Source organism: Hoplias malabaricus, chromosome 1, assembly GCF_029633855.1.
Source record: "Hoplias malabaricus isolate fHopMal1 chromosome 1, fHopMal1.hap1, whole genome shotgun sequence".
In the NCBI taxonomy this organism is placed as follows: domain Eukaryota; kingdom Metazoa; phylum Chordata; class Actinopteri; order Characiformes; family Erythrinidae; genus Hoplias; species Hoplias malabaricus.
The window spans coordinates 19,923,804-19,941,167 of NC_089800.1; the positions used below are offsets into that span (position 1 = coordinate 19,923,804).

At 37.9% G+C, this 17,364-nt stretch overlaps 2 protein-coding genes across 7 annotated transcripts in view; one reads left to right on the forward strand and one right to left on the reverse strand.

The window, feature by feature from the left end:
* Positions 1-564: 564 nt before the first annotated feature.
* LOC136695166 (potassium voltage-gated channel subfamily S member 2-like) overlaps positions 565-17,364 on the forward strand; it is a 31,851-nt gene continuing 15,051 nt past the window's right edge. The window contains exons 1-3 of one of the 4 annotated variants that reach the window (XM_066669083.1): positions 565-652; positions 787-855; positions 1,448-1,553. The gene's annotated coding sequence lies outside the window, so the exon portion shown is untranslated. Of the gene's footprint in view, positions 653-708; positions 856-1,447; positions 1,554-16,422; positions 17,234-17,364 lie in introns of those variants that run through there. The other 3 variants (XR_010802271.1, XM_066669253.1, XM_066669166.1) reach the window with 3 other exon arrangements.
* Positions 2,882-14,979, reverse strand: LOC136695343 (NIPA-like protein 2). Of its 3 annotated transcripts, none has more exons than XM_066669572.1 (12): positions 12,102-12,155; positions 9,671-9,760; positions 8,862-8,930; positions 8,612-8,780; positions 8,000-8,059; positions 6,462-6,583; positions 6,209-6,305; positions 5,954-6,092; positions 5,274-5,362; positions 4,035-4,098; positions 3,465-3,559; positions 2,882-3,352 (listed from the first exon to the last, which is right to left on the reverse strand). In XM_066669572.1, the coding sequence occupies exons 2-12, from the start codon at positions 9,674-9,676 to the stop codon at positions 3,246-3,248; spliced, it is 1,017 nt and encodes a 338-aa protein (XP_066525669.1). In that variant the 5' UTR covers positions 9,677-9,760; positions 12,102-12,155; the 3' UTR covers positions 2,882-3,245. The 3 variants fall into 3 exon arrangements, with proteins under 3 accessions (XP_066525669.1, XP_066525590.1, XP_066525514.1); XM_066669417.1 differs by lacking the exon at positions 12,102-12,155 and adding an exon at positions 14,856-14,979 and having other exon boundaries at positions 2,883-3,352; XM_066669493.1 differs by lacking the exons at positions 9,671-9,760; positions 12,102-12,155 and adding an exon at positions 9,321-9,657.

Below are 17,364 nucleotides of genomic sequence, written 5' to 3' on the forward strand. Positions count from 1 at the left end.
TTCTAAACTATATTAAATATAGAAGTTTGAACATCAAAAAGGTAATGTAAAATGAATATATTGGTGTGTATTTAAACCAGATGGAACATCACAGGCTATGAGCTGACACTGAATGATATTTTAGCATTTGCCATTATTTATTATTATATTTTTTAATCTACATTTTTACACATTAGAGTCATCAGTAGCGTAACTAGTATCATATTTGCTCCTGTGTAAAGAAATTTTGGGCATGCCCAAACAAATTACTTTTAATTTATAAAAATTTATCTGAAAAAGTAGCTTTGCATAGCATTTTCTCAGATGCCTGAGACTTTTTCACAGTAGTGTGTTTATTATTGTTAAACGTTTAAAATATGTGCTATATGTTAAACAAATGTATGACCCGTGAAATTTAACCTCACTGATGGCTTTTAAGCGGCATTATCTGATTAATCCGTGAAATAGAACTTCTTGCAAAAAAAATACGTATTCCTTTATTTTTAAATCAGTCTTTTTTCTTTCTTTCTTTCTTGGTTGGTTGCTTCATTACCACGCGGAAATAATTGCTATTGGCTGTCTCACAGCACTACTTTGTGTATTATCGGTTAATGTGACTGTCATTCAGCCACAAACTGGCCAATGAGAATTTAGCCCGCCTCTCAGCGGTGAGGTTCGTTAAGTCTCTCTCTTTAATTGTTTGTGTTGCTCCTGTGTTACTCAGTTGGTCTAAATGTTTATTACCTGTATAATTTCACGTGTGTCTCCGTTAAATTCTTACTTCAAACGAATGTGCGACGTTACCAGAAGAAAAACAAAGAATATGGAGAAAGGATGAGTCAGAGGGGATCTGTTTAGTCAAGTGGAAAAACTCGGGTAAGTCAAGAAAAGATATCCTAGTAATTTTCTGTAACAACCTAACGTGATAGCTTTGTGTTCATGCCCTAAGGTTAATATACGTCACATTAAAAATATTTTCATCATAGCCATGGAGTAATTTAGGATGAGGAAACGGAGGAGCCATAAAATTGTAAAAGCTGCAGGAAAGTAATTATGCACATTCATGTAGCTAAGTAAACACCTGTGTATAATTTATTATGTGTGAAATGCTAATCGCTATTAGCCAAAAGTGTGTGTGCTCCATTGGTTATTAGTAGGTGTAGGTTCCCCACTGATAAAGTTACAGGTCAGTAAAAGAGAGCAATCGAGATCACATTAAAACTGGTGTAAAGGTGAGTGAAAAACCTGTCCCTCAGTTGTAAGTACACTGTGTGTGTGTGTGTATATATATATATATATATATATATACACACACATTAACATACACTATAACGTATGATAAAATTATTCATGTTACTAATTATATAGCTTATTAATCCTTTATCATTAAATTCATGTCTGGCATTTTAAACCATCGTTAAGGTTTTAAATTTAATGAAGTACTAACTTCACATTTTGTGGTTTACAGAAGAACCCATAACTGTGTGGGGCTCCAGCGTCTCAGATGAGCCAGTGTAGAGGACTCTATGTGAAAACATCTGAATATTAGGCAACTGCTCTCCAATTCACTCCAGGTGAGTGAATCCTTGCAGCGAGCGAGACTCTAAACTTTAATCCAGTCTTCTGGGTCCGTAAAGGTTTGACTTGTGCTGAGCAGAGTCACAGAAACCACATAGACGTAACATTTTCTTGCTTTTGTTTTTATTATTATTATTATTATTATTATTATTATTTTCTTGTGATTTTTATTTATTTATTTGTTTTTTTTACAAATCAGAAAGCAGATAACAGTTCAATGTGCTATAAATCTTTGCTCTGTTCAAGTATGTGAACAGAAACCAAACTCTCTCCAAGTTGATTGAAAAAAGTGTAGGCACCCCATCGCTGTCTTGTAAGCACTGGCTTTGTTGCTAGGTTATGTGTATGTTGTGGAATAATACCAGAAGCGCTTTGGTCAGAGTGCCATTATCATGCCATATTGCCACTCCTGGAATGTCTCTTGGCCAATCACATTGCAGGTTTGGAACTCACTGTGCTAGGTGGCACTATACCTCCCCAAAAAACACAGGATTGTTCAATTGTAGTGCCCCTTGTAGGTGAATTTTGATCTTATTTGGCATGCATTTTCAGAATAACCTTGGTACACTGAGCAGAGAATATAAAACAAATTCCTTGTCTCCAGGATTCATTTTCACAGAATTCACTGTTATTCTATATTTTCATTTTGAATACATGAATGGTGACCCCGAGTGGTTATGTTTCCAAAATATCACAGGTGTTTAAGAAGTTCCTTCATGGACATACCATTCAAATTTCATGCTGTTCGGCCGATAGTAAGCCTGTCAAACATCTGCAGAAAAAAAAGATTGGCCCGTGACAGTCTTGTGACAATTTTGACAGCATCGAATTGTCCTAAACTCTCCACTCACGGCTCTGCTCACACAAACTGCATGCCAAACTTCAGCTTGATCAGACTTGTGGATGCGGAGAGATACTGTAGACACCTAGCTGTTAAAATGCACCTCTGGACAACTTACCTGAAAATCAAGTTTTTAAATAGACTCTGTGTAGTTTCAGCCATTTTAAGGAAAATGCATATGGTGGACATTATTTTAAAAAAAAATGTTGATACTTATTTTACATCAGGGAACTGTTTTGATGCGAAGTTCATGAGAATCTGATACAAATCCTAAGCCTAGTTCACTGAAGTATATATTAAATATTATTAAAATTAGCAACAAATCTGAGTAGGCAGTTCTATTGACCCTTTTTTTTGAGACCACAAACAAGTGGAATAAAACTTGCATTTCTATGACTCTCAGGGTAGCAGATACAGGGATCATTGGCAAAAAGCACATACAAATTATGTCTACTGTCCATTTTCATGTTTCTATGACATTTTCTTACTTTCAGTCACTCTTTGGGGAGAAAAAAAGCAGTATGGTTTCACCTACTGTATGTAAACACAGTACACCTGACAGGGCACAGGGAAGATTAACAGAGCAACTGAATATAGGACACCTGACCCAGAATCACAACTGCTCCACTTTAATTTCAGTCTTAGGGAATAAATAAAGGAGGGGAGGCAGAGAATACTGAATGAGCACATCTGAGAATATTTATATCCATAGTACATTTCTCCATGTCACACATTCATATACTTTCACGAACAGCTGTACTTTCATACTTTCTCGGAATGTCTCACACAACACTGCCTGGAGTCTTGTATTAATTAGTGCAATACTCCATTACTCCACTCTGTGATCTTAAGAGTCCTCCAGCTGCACTCCACTGTTGCACACAAGTTTTGAAGCCAGAGTGCCATGTTTACTGTCTTTCTTCTCCGGTTGCACTTTATCTGTACATCTCTTACCTGTGATAAACAGAACATGTGAATGCACACTGTTATTATAATATTTTATCATTTTAGAAGTTTTTTTTATGTTTGTGTGTTGCTTTTCTTTTATTATCATTAAAATACATACTTGGAATTGGCCCCACAGAGAAGAAAAACCTGTCCATTTTGATTTTGGGTCGAGTTCTTGCAATCAAAAACACTCCAGTGAATGCTAACAAACACCTGGTGATGAACACAAACAAGGTCAACAATGGTAATATTTTCCAGAATGACCCAAGATATAAATAGGGACACACGATTCTTTACTACTCTAGGTCTGATATGCTATTATCCTAGGCTCCCCTACAGTTGCAGAATGTATTTCACTTTTACAGTGCTGTCCTAAAATCAAGGGTGAGGGAGGAGGGGTAGTAAATTATCCTCCAAAACACTACAGTTTCTGCCATTCCAAGCCCAGAGTTGCAAGCACAGAGGCTCTGTTCTCCTCCCTATTACAGGTCAGTGAACTGTAATCTTAAACCAAACATATTACCTAGTGTTCCTTTAAAACAAAAAGGTGTGTGACATATAAAAGGAGTAAAAACTACTCTATAATGAAGTGTCAACATGATAAATGTTAATTTTATCTACACTTGTCTTTTTGGGGAAACAAATGTTTTGAATATAACTTGATCTTATAACGTAATTTGGCACCTACCCAAACACAAACATGATGATGTAGATTATTGATAGACCATAGAACTCCTCATAGAATAAGATCCCTGTAAAGAATAACATTTTAATTAAAGGGCAGCTGTAATTTTTATAATTTATGCTTTCAAATGGGATAAGTGAAATTTTGCATTGCACAGCAGCACACGGGATAGGACATAAAATGCATCATTGATATAATGCTGCAATTGCATTTTTTTTTAATAAAAAAATACCACATTGTGCATACTAGAGCACGACTCAAAACTGTCCTGACAGCTAACGTTATCATGACATTCACTCCTGAAAACAGACATGGGACATAATATTCAATCATTCAATGTCTGTAACCCTTATCCAGTTCAGGGTCGCGGTGGATCGGGAGCCTACCCGGAATCAAAGGGCGCAAGCCAGTCCAGTCTGACCTAATCCTGCAAAAAATGGTTTTGATTGGGGGGTCCCTGTCTGCCTGATGTCCAACTATCTCTGACCACACGACAGCACCTACACACCCCACCCACCTTCCAGAACAATCCTGGAATAACTCAGAATGTCTGATATTCATGCACACTGACTGACTGCTGACACTGGGCTTTTATATGAAATAATACTGTTCATTGTTCACCTCCCAAACTATTATTTATTAACATGTTCTTAACACACACGTGATGTTAAAGACGGCTGTATCCTCGTCATAAATATATTTCCAAAATATTAGGACACGTTTGAATTAACAACTAAATTTTATGCAAATCATTCATTGAAAATTGCATTAGGACATTTTTTGAGACTTGTTTGTTTTAATATTTACTGAACGAGCGGTTACAGACTAATTGAATAATTGAATTTAATGCCAGTAACACTTCTTCATTGTTGTTCATCTCCTACTTGTAACAGCAATCTGTGAGCATTTGGCAACAGAAAAGACTAGTTGCTGTAGTTCAGAGTCTAAAATATTATCTCATTCTGGCTTTATGTATGATTTAATTTGTTTGAGAGTGCAGGGACTTTTTTACATTTATTTTACATGTATTTTACATTTTATAATGCACCACTTTACCAGTGGGTGATGGTTTGGTGTAATTTCACTTCGTCTTTTTTTTAATTCATTGATGAGAGCAGTAACCAAATTGCAGCTTATTACATGTTATACTGAAGTTTCAACAGATGAAAACCCATCCTCTTCAATTTCATAACTGGAAAGAAATTACACAAAAGAAGACCTTCTTCAATTAAATTAAAGTACCTGCTACTACTGCGCTGGCTGTAAAGAAGACATAATTTATAGGAACAACTTCTGTGGCATCAAACATTTTCATGGCCTCATTAAGAAATCTGTAAAACAAAAAATCCTAAATTAGTGATTATACTACACATTGCGATTCTTTACCCCACTGACATAGACATTGTCTGGATGGCAGCAACATCTTTGCAACCACTTGGGATTCTACAGTAACTGCCTAAAGACACATTAGCCACCACCTGGGATATCTTAGCAACAGCCTAGTAACATCAGAGCATCCACGTGAAAACAACTTTGCCACCAACTGAGATGTTGCCACTGATTAGAAACACCTTATCAACCACCTGGCATACCATAGCACTGGCATGTTGACACCATAGGGATACGCTGGCAACTGCCTAGAAACTATTTAGCAACATCTTACCAACTACCTGGTATACCATAACAGTGATAGCATATAAGAAGTCTATATAGACAAACAAAATTCTATCTATCTATGTTCAATTCTATCTACAACTCTATGGATCAGCATGTATCTTTATGTTCTATATCTTTATAGCTTGCTGTCTATATCAAATCTCTCTTTTACAACTTTTATTTTTATTTATTTCAAGTTTTTCATTTTTTCCTTTGCAAGCACTGGTAGGTTCTTCAGGAAATGTGGAAAAAATGTGGACACTCACTTAATCTGGAAGGCACAGGAAGCTACCATAATGACGAACATGATGTAGAAGATGGGGTAAGTGAGCTGTAGGTGGCTCCCACGAATTGTCTCAGTGAGCATCCCAGAGACAGCTTTCACTGAGATCACTGTCATTGACGCTGCAGCACACAAACATAGTCACATTATGCTGCATGATACTGCCAGTCAGTAAAGAACCATAGTAAATGAAATTGAAATATGAAAATGTAAATGAAATTATATACAGCACTCTTACCAAGCAGAGCCACCAAGAGCATGACAATTACTATGTGTTTCAGATTTCTGCACTTATACAGGTAAAGCAGGATACAAAACAAAACCACTTCGAAAAACTGAGAAAGAGGCAGACAAATAGAAGTAGTGTAAGAGATTAACAGGAAAGAAGAGGTAATATAGAGATTTTAAAACAGTTTGAAGAGGTTTATATGTTTTTCATTAGTACTGAAATAAAAGAGAACAGAACATGGGCTGTGTGGTGATTGACATACAAAGTAAGCAAGGAACTGCCAGCTGATGAGGCATCGCTCTACCATGTTGGCAGTCACATGTGGTGCAGAGTGAGGGGCAAAGGTCACTAGCAGGTATGTGCCTGAGAGAGCAAGAGCACCACCTGTAGAGAGAGCAGAAACACCACAGACATGAGTTACAACTACAGTAAGAAAAACACAAAGCAGTTAAAACAAAAATAATTTTAAATGTGTGTGCCATGTGAGACTTTACACATTTATGTAGCATTAAATGACTCATTACAATGTACAGGAGTAGTGAAGGTGTCCTGACGAGAGAGAGAAGCCACACTTTGCTGTTTTGCTGTCCTGTTTTTCACCCTCAGGACAGCTTATTGTCTCACTCTCTGGAAGCTTGAGTCCTCCCCAACAAAACTGGCACTGCCCACAAAGCTTTCTCAAAGCAAGATAGTGGATTCCACTACCAAATATTCAGGACAACACAACAATTGACATGTTCCTCTGCTGAGAAAAAGACATGTTCTTACATCTTTCACTTCTTTAGCTCCCTATGTTAGTGATGGAAAAGCACCAGGTAAATATGTTTTGTTATGTGCCTGTTTTCACGAGTTACTGGCATTATAACCTTAAATTTTACGCGTAGCATGAGTTTGTTGTGAATATTATAAGCTCGGTTGGCGTGAGTCAGTGTGACCTATTCTGCTGTTGCTCTCAGCTATGAGGAGTTGAACACGATTGGAAGTGTGGTTAAGCAGGGGAGAGGGTGATGCTGAAGGGAGGGACGTTACTGAATAATATTGAGGTTTGCTCTGAGACACTAGTGCAACATCTGTGTGAAAACCTTTAAGGACAATATCCTACATATCTTTTTGTCCCCACTTTTTAGGTTTTTATTGAATGTTTTGTGTTGCTTATAAAAAGAGCATGTCTAAGCTACACCATATTACAGGCTGGATATGAAGGTATATGTAAAACCTTTTAAATGCACATAATGTTTTAGAGAAATTTTTCTCATACCTAGTGTATTTTCCCTGTACATACTGTACATTCTTCATCAATAAGTATTACTGAGTGGTACCTACTTGTAGTAAGATTTATGTACAGCAAGCAACAAGAGAGTATCAGATGAGGACGCTACCATTTGAATTCTTAGAACATATGTAACGATACAAATGCATAAAATCATCCTATATATAATGATCTCCCTGTGGAAGAGAAAACAGGAGAAAGAAGAGGGTGAGAGGGTGGAGGTGGGAGCATGTTGTCCTACATGGAGATGATGTGGTTTTGGAGGATGTATTAAAGGCCTGATGTAAGGAGTTTAGACATGGTCCAACCCCCAGGATTCATTACATGATTCCAAATATCACTTTATATATACACACACACGCCAGTCAACCATAACATTATGACCTCTTCGTTTCTACATGCACTAACCATTGGTAGTCCCCAATTGAAGATGCATTTGTTTATTCAGTTTGATACTGATTCTTTATGCCTTTACATTTGCATTCACACAAGATTTAACTTAACCACAATTTGAAATTCGAAATACTTACCCAAAAGATCAGAGGCTCGTAGAGTCTCTTTAAGGAACACTACAGAAATGATAGCGCTGGCTAAGAGAGACAAGGGGGGGAAGATAACAGAACAGAAGATTCACCATTATATATGGCGAGTGTTTGAGTGTATGTGGATCATGGAAATATTAAACTCATTTTGTCTGCGCTTGTCTCCTCTTTGGAGACCTCGTGTTTGTGAGAGAGTTGATTTAATATTTTAAAATTTTTTAATCAGTAATCTGCACAGAACTTATTTGAAATAACTAGGATTTTTCTTGTAAAGTAACACTGCTCAGTAAAGCACCAGTTGGGTCTCATTGCTTCAATATGGTGCTTAGTTAAAAAATATTTCCTTCTGGTCACAGGTTCAGCATGGCATCTTAATCCCAGGGACACTTAAAAATTCCTTGCAAACTGCTTTCCCATTTGAAAGGGATGTGTAAGCTATAACTATCTTACTGCATCAGGTCATGAACAAAATGTTGTGCCTTCAAATACAATACCTCCTGTGGTTGCAAATCAGAACTACAGTTTACCTTCAGTTGTACACTGTGTCTTTTTCTAAACAGTTCTGTCCCAAATGCTTAAATGGATAAAGATGGTGTTTACCTATCACAGACACGCAACCAAGTGGAGCAATGAGCGAGGCTGGAGCAAATCCATATGCAGCGAAGTTTCCCAGTTCCCCAAGCCCCATGAGCAGTATACCACACCACCATAGTCGGCTTGTGTAGTATGGCTTTGTGCCCCTCTGGGACTGCTGTATGTGTGTGTACTTCTACAGGGACAGTAACAGTTAGTAAAAAGAAGTTTAAATTTAATTTACAGAGAAAACATGTCATTTTAGAGACTCACTCACCTGGATGTTCAGTGAAATGCTAATGAGAAAGTTGCCACAGACAGCGATGATGATCCCCAAGATGTATATCTGAATGGGCATACACACACCCACACACAGCAAAGATATCAAAGCACATGAATTTTGCACTGCAATCCCAGCTCCTGTTTGTTGCCTATTGAGGCACACTGATAATGTCTTGAAGGAATACCACTTCACACAGAAGACAATCACCATTACAGGAATATAGTTTTTCATATTTCATGAGAAGATGCATATATCAAAACTATGTACATCTCTCAGGGTTTGATATAAACCTTTGTACTTCAGACAAAATAACTCAGCTACTGTCATATTGTTTGCTGCCATTTTTGTCCTTGATCCCCTTCTAATGCGCCCCATCTGTGAGCATCTTGTGATGTGACCAGACCTCACAGGTGTTGCTTGTCGACGTGTGTTTTAAAGCCTGTGCTCCCTTACCTAAGCTGTCGTCTTTGTTTGTTCTGTGTCTGCTCTATGCCATGTTCCAATTTTGTCTGAGCTCTTCTCTGGTTTTGTTAAACTTAAGCTTTAAGGCTATTTATGTATTAATTTATTTATTTATTTAACAGTTGCAGTGTCACTGGAGAAACCAGTGAAGAACATAATGTGCTGCAGCTCCTTTGGTACCAAACCCCACGTTATCTTTTCATTCATAAATCAGGCAAAGTGGAACAACAGCTATTTTAAATCTGTTTTACTACTGAAATGGCAGAGGCATTTTTTTGACTATGATTTTCACTATGATTTGAGGATGTTATATGAATATTAGATCAACCTGGGACTCGTACCTCCATGATTTTCAGATGCAGATCCCACGAAACATCCAAGAAGAGTGAAACTCTCAGACAGATGCTGTGCACACACTCCCCCCACACACACTGTGTTTAGTAAAAATAAGTAGCAAACAAATGTTGAGGCACACACGTTGTTTAATATAAGTCCATATTAATTAAACCGATTGTGACATAAGTATAAATAATTGCAAAAATGAATAATGTAATATATAAATAAATCAATAAATATACGTTTTGTCACGACAAAGATATATAGCAATAGTAAATGTCTTGAATTGATTTCAGCGTTTCCACATTTATTCATGTATATATTTTCAAATATTACGAGCCCTGCTTCTCACTCCCTCTCCAACACTATGACACGTGTTGAGGAAAACAGACAGCTTTTATAATGACTCTGAAAAGAATGTAAAACTTTCCAGTTAAAGAACGGAACCCAAGCTTATAGAGTTACACTGGTTTGTTTCATTCTGTCTGGTGCTGGAGTGGGACACTTGAGCAGGACTTGTCTATGTTTGTTTTGGTAAATGTAAATACCTAAAAGGCTGGATAGAGATTTTATCGTGTAATACAGCCACCGTGTTGGCTGAGACAGAACAGAAGTCACAGCAAAGCATGTCCCCATTCTGGAGATTTTACTGTGTGCACACAAGCCACTGGGCTGTTTATTGATTTGCCAAGCTGATTGACCTCCCAGCCAATTAAAGGGAACACCTATGACTGTGATTGCGAGGAATCACAATCTCTCTGGTTTGTTTACATTCAGTATCACTGCATCTTTTATAGAGGAATGATTTGTTTGAGAAACAAAGGACAGTTGTTTGACGGTGGCTATATGTTTTTATTCACTGTTGGAATTGCCACAGAAACTCATTTGTAACATGAGTAACACAGTTATCCTTCTCCTGAGTTTGGAGACATTTCCATCTTAAGTGATCAGAATCAGCAAAAGTAAGTCAATATTACCCTCTTGTGGAGCAAGAATAGAGCAATATCCTCATCTTGGTTCGTGCTTTTGAAGGTTAGGATTGCTCTCTGTTGTCTAAAAAAAAGACAGGTGTCTCTTCTCTCCCGTTAGCTGAGAGAGAGAGAGAGGGGAAAGCCCAACATACCGGACCGACACACTTTTTTATTAATTTACAGAGACTGGGGCTTCGTAAACACATTAGACTGTTTTCCAGCAGAAACCGAAAGGAGAGAAGCGAATAGTGAGGAAAGATCTTCTGAATTTTATTTTTTTTAAAAGTGTTTTTTGATCACAACTGTGAATTTCATGTTTAAAGTACAGTCGCAGTGGAAGTACATAATAAATAAATGTAGAAATGTGGAAATGCAGAAAGTAATTCATTATGTAATTACATTTCATGACAAAACGGTATTCAGTTATATATTTTATAATTTATAATTATTTATATTCATCATGTTTTGTCCTATACACTCTCAGATAAAAAGTTACTGTACAGCTACCTTTCTGTCTCTAAAGGTACAAACAGTGTAAATGTTCCTTAAAAGATACAACAGTGGTGTTAAAGTTCAGTTTTGTTCCCTAAAGGTATATTACTTTCTCTTCTCCTGAAGTAGAGGTGAATATTTGTAAGCTTTCATTATAGAAAAACCAACAAAATAAAAGTCCTGGAGATGAAATAGGGTGTATGGAATAAATTTAAATATCACCACAGTGACCGTTTTTCTGAGAGTGCACTATGTAGACTGAGCATGGCAAAATATAACACAGAATCTATTGTAAGCACATTCCTTTCAGTGACATAATCACTTGTGACTTGCACATTTGCATCTTTAGAAATGTGAAATTAGCTCATTTTTCTTTCTCTTGTCTTTTCCGGTTTTCTCTTTCTTTCTTTCTTTCTCTCTCTCAACTTTGTCCTACAGCCCTTGGACTTCTTACTATACTGTTACTATTCTATTACTGTTCTTATATACAACACTAACAACATTAAAAGCTGCTGACAGCCTTCAGCCTTGGCCTAATCACCTACATGTACCTTCAGGACTCTAGTATCATTTATAATAATGAAACATCATGACCTGGCCTAAATTTGTTTCAATGATACTTCAGACTATTCATGTTATAAACCGCTGACACAGATACATAAGGGCCTCATTTCCTACACCTACTGCCAAAATGGCATTGTCAAACATTGCATTATAACAATACTTTAAAACACAAAAGGCAGACAGATTTATAACAGAAATCCAGGATGACTACTTAGGAGGTTAACATTACTGTATGAGTAATTCATTTTTACACAGCACAAAATACTGCCCAATACACATACAACGAAAAATATGTTGAAACAAACACCTGCCATCAATCCATCACACAAAATATGTATACATCAAGAAATGCAACAGGCCAATATTAGGTTTTAGGATTACTCTAAATGTAACAAGACAAATGCACTACCTCCAACAAAGCCGTTTCTATGCGCTGGAATACATACAGAGTTGGTGCCAGAGGTCTTCTACAGAGTGAGAGAATCTGTGTCTATACAGGCTGAGTCTTTGTGCAGGACAGGACAATAGTGCTTTGTGATGCTGTTGGACTCCAAGGAGAACAGAGGCAGGGGTGGGCCTACCAAAGCTACCAGGGAGGAGGGACAACGGTCCCCTAAGATGCAGACCATCATCTGTCAGGACACTAGAGCTATTCTCTCAGCGCCTGCTCCTCTACCTACCACAGTACCACTGTCAAAGTGACTATATGTGTTCATGCTTCCGTGTAGGAGTTTTATAAGCAGTAGTGGCAGTATTCTCAGAAGCCAGACTTCATAAACGTTTTAGAATCTAGTACACTGAAACAATGTAGTGTACTTCTGCGTGGGTAGTCTGTGTTTGTTTCTATGTCTCTGTAAAATTATAATGTCAAATCACAACATAATGCACTTTTGCCTAATCACAAAGTTGGTAACCTGGAGAGTAATGTTTTCTTCTCGGAAAGAGACTTCCCGTTTTATTGGAACACCATTGTTATCATCTTCATCATCACATCCATCATGACAATCATCATCATTAAAGGCATCATGTTAAAGGCTGATCTGCCCTTGAGCAAGGCACTGAACCCACAACTGCTCCTCGGGCGCTGGGAATGGCAGCCCACTGCACGGGGGGTGGGGGGTATTCACAGACCCTAGTGCACGTGTTTGTGTGTGTATGTGTGTGTGTGTGCGTGCCACAGATGGCTTAAATACGGAAGACACATTAATTGCACATTTCATTTCAATTATGTCTTTAAGTATTGTGGGGCTTTTGGTGAAAGATATTTTATAATATGTAATAAGGGTGGTATGGTGGTGCAGCAGGTAGTGTTGCAGTCTCTCAGCTCCAGGGACCTGGGGGTTATGGGTTCAAGTCACCCTGTGGGTGGGTGACTGTGAGGAGTGGTGTGTTCTCCCTGTGTTTCTGCATGGGTTTCCTCCAGGTGCTCCAGTATATATATGCTCAAAGGCTAATACAGAAATGCACACCAATAAGCAATAAACATAAGTCACCAAGCAGACATGGAACGCTAAGTAAACATAGACCGATACCAGTAGTGGTTAAATAAACCCTAAAATCGCATTAATTTCACCTTTTTCCTGCAATATCCTACATTAAACTGTGTCCACTAGGCACTACCCCTCTGGAGTCAGCGATTACGCCAGTGTGATATAAACCACTTGGCTGGATCAAGATGTCACACATAAACCATTAACTTTTGTTAAAAGTGCTGCTTTAAACGCTGTATTGGTTTATTTAGACTGTGATACGCCAAGCACAATCAAAGATTAAAAAATGAAAAATACATTATGAAATCACATTCACCCATAAACGTGAGTAAACGTAAAGGCCAAAGGATAGACACAAAGGACTAAATACTATTTGGCTTGACTTTAGTTTCCAAAAAAAACAAACATAGGTTATTTTAACGTATTAAATACAATACCTTTGTTGTATGTAAAGTTTTTAAATGGTGTTTCAAGAGATCTATATTTTATCACTTAAATAGCAGCACAATTAGTTAGATTGGTCAACATTATTTGGATTTGGCAGTGATTTTCACACATTAAATACACTCTCAGAAAGACTGTCACTGTGGTGGTACCCTCAAAGACACGTATTCAGTACCTTTAGTTAGGGAGCATAATTGTACCTTATTCTATTATGATTGTAGGTTTTAAAATTGTCGATTTCATACGCCCAATTTCATCGCAAAGACTTTTATTATGTTTTATTATACACAGTTCTATAATGAAAGCTTACAGATATCCCCTTCTCCAGCTGGAGAAGAGAATGTAATGTACCTTTAACACGACTCTTGTACCTTTTTAAAGGTACATTACACTGATTTCACCTTTAGTGATCAATAATGTACCTGTACCTTACCTTTTTTCTGAGAGTTTACCATGCTTTGTAATATGTATTATGATGTTTAAAGAGGTCTGTATTTTAAAATGACTTTGATGAGTTAAGTAGTATTGATATTGTCTCAGGACGATCAGGTGTGGGCTTGCAACGGCTGCCTTTTACCATTTAATTCATTTTGTTTAATTGGATGACTTCTCAAGTAATCTTCAATATTCATTAGTGATAATGTGACATTTTCCCATGAATTCCATGGTTAATTCAACTGAACAATGTTGGGTCTCATTCTGCAAGTGTAAACCAGTGTAAACAAAGGGAGTCTGTGCTTGACTGGCCTGCCTGAAGTCCAGATCTGTTTCCTATGGTGCATCATAAGGAGTTTCAGACAATGGCAACCACAGACTGTTGAGCAACTGATGTATGAATTAAGAACTGCCAAAAATTTAACTTGTAAAACTTCAACAATTTATATCCTCAGTTCCCAAACAATACAAACTCTAACTAAAGGAAAGGTGGTGTAACACAGTGGTGAACATGCCTCAATCCCAATATTTCTTGTGTGTCCTGCAAGCATCAGATTTTACATTTGTTCATCAGCCAAAATACTGGAAATGTTTGTGCTTTTGGCAGAGAAATCAAGGATTAGAAGAATAAACATACCATAGCTTCTTGTGAATGGAAAATATCATTAGCGGTTAGCATTAGCGTTATACTGAAAATGCTACAACTGTGCAACAATGCTAATTAAGATGTTATTCACCTAATATACATTTGCACTCAGTGACAGTGCATTAGAAATGTAATTTTTCAAACTCACCACAAGTCTAGAAAATGGCAAAATTAAAATGTTAAAAGGGAAACTTTTCTCCACTTCTCCACTTCCCAATAACTTGATCAACCGCTACTGCTCCTCTGCTACACTCTGTACACTCACACCACTCCAGCATATCTGATGGGATTGATTCAGCACAGACTTTTACTAAAGACCTCCACAAACAGTTCAAACTCCAAGGCTGCTTCTACCTGCAGTTTTAAATTGAAACTCCACTGTTATTATAACAAAAACTATAATTTGTTTTACCAGAGGAGGATGGGTCCCACTTGTGTGTCTTGGTTCCTTCCAAGATTTCTTCCTCCAGCTTCGAGGGAGTTTTTTCTTGCTTACCTGGGGATACTGATTTAAAATTTGTTTTAATTCTCAATGTAAACCTGCTTTATTGTATTCAATAAAGAATAAAATAATACAATAAATGCATACTGTACAAAAAATTATAATTCCTTTTAATAATAAGAAGGATAATCACCTTTATTCATCTCCTTAGGGAAACTGCTTTTCTGCATTTAACCCACCTGTGTGAAGTGAACACACACACACACACACAACCAAAGCAGTGGACTGTCAGCCACCTCTATGCCTGGGGAGCGGTTTGGGACTTAGGTGCCTTGCAAGGGCACTTCAGTCATGGATAAAGTTTTTTTTTTTTGTCAGTCCTGGGAACTGAACCAGTGACCTTCTCCAACCTCAAAGATAAAGCTGCCCCTAAATAACTAAATTATATAATAACATAAAATAATACGATAGGTTTTTTACTTGTATTGTGGAACATTCTCATGAGAAGGTTATTACACAGTGTTCAGAATTCTTAACATAGTTTTTGGTTGAAAAATTTGTTGTTTTCTTGGTAACAAATATTTAACGATGCATCGTGTAGCATGCTTCGTGACTGACTTCTTAAAAATGTACAAATATTTATTACTCAATAATAAATAAATAAAAAGACTGTCTGAAAGCTTTAGCTGCTGTAGTGCCCCGGTATATTGGGTTTAATGATGGCTCTGCAAATGGGTGTTTGTGTTGTCAGTGTCCCTCGTGCGCCCCCTTGCGGACGTTGTGCAGAAAGGTTAGCGCTTTGTCGAGCCCTGTTATAGGAACCACGACTGATCTGCTCTACCCGGTTAGATCAGTGAGGATGAGATGTTCTCCTTCACTAACGCTGACTTTTTTTGTGTTGAATACAGATGCTAAGCGGACATACGTTGCACCTCTTTCCTTTATAGAAAAACAGCCGAGCATAAAAACTTCTCTGTGCAGTCCCTGGTCAGAGAAAGTGAGTGGGTGAGTGAGGGGGAGAACGGCTGAGAACTAAGAACAGAAAACGAGTGAATATGTGGGCGAACGTAGTGTGTCCCGATACAATTAGTGATTAATAGCATTTAAATTACTATTACTTTTCTTTCATTCCGAGTATCAAAGCAGGGTATATGACGTCATGAATCTAGAAATAAACTCGCACAGGCATTTTAACCTGCATCGCCGACACTCCTTCCGGAAACAGCTGCAAAACGGTGTCCATGGATACGGATTTAATATAAACATGGAGCAAGAATAATGATACACATGTATAGGCCCAAAGGAGCAGGGTTAATAATCACTGGGCTACAAAAATCACTGAATTAACAGTTCTAGAGAATGATAGGGCCTGGGTTTAGTCAAAGTTAGGTAGATTACACCGCACGACTGTGAGTAAAAACAGGAGCTTCGTCAGATAAGGGGTTAAGCGTCATCTGAAGATCTCTGTAACTCAGTTACTCCACCTCACGTTAATTTGTGAATATACTGGTGGTGGGAGGAAGCCCCAGGAGACTATTTTAGCCAATATTGATCGCGGAATGATTATTACCTGACAGCACTGAAAACACTGATAAACGTACGTTTCAAAGCTATTAAGCCTCCCGTCACGTTATTCCTGTGTTAAGTTTTACGTGTACCGTTTGTCATTTTCGTCCCTGCGCTATAACCAGGCATGCGCGTCCTACAGCGGTTTTCGTGAGCGATCTAACGGAGCTGTTCCTCTCAGGACCAGCGCTGAATAAATATATAACGTCTTAGTACGTGTTGCTATACAGCAACAGCGCGCACGCTAAGGATCTGGGCAATTTCCTTCGTCAGAGACAAAGAGCTGTAACAATGAAACATCGCTTTCTGTTTGTGTTCCTGATTTAATCTGCGAGAGAATGCTGTTTCTGTCGAACGACTGAAAGAAAACATTTGGTCTCAAACCATGCCTCAGGCACGTCTGGGCGACGTGAGTGAAGACAGAAGACGGTCGATCCAACCCTTGTCTCAAATCCCAATCACATGCGTCCCGTTTAACAGGCTAATTTCTACCGTCGGAGCCACGGACGTTTCATGCAGTAAGTGAACGCCGGTTCTTTCAGATATTTAGGAGGTAATGGTATACTGCGTCTGATTGGGAGGCGAGATTGCAGTCTGTTTTCCTCAGTCGGTTTTTGTAGCCTACAAAACATGGGTCTGATTTACAGTG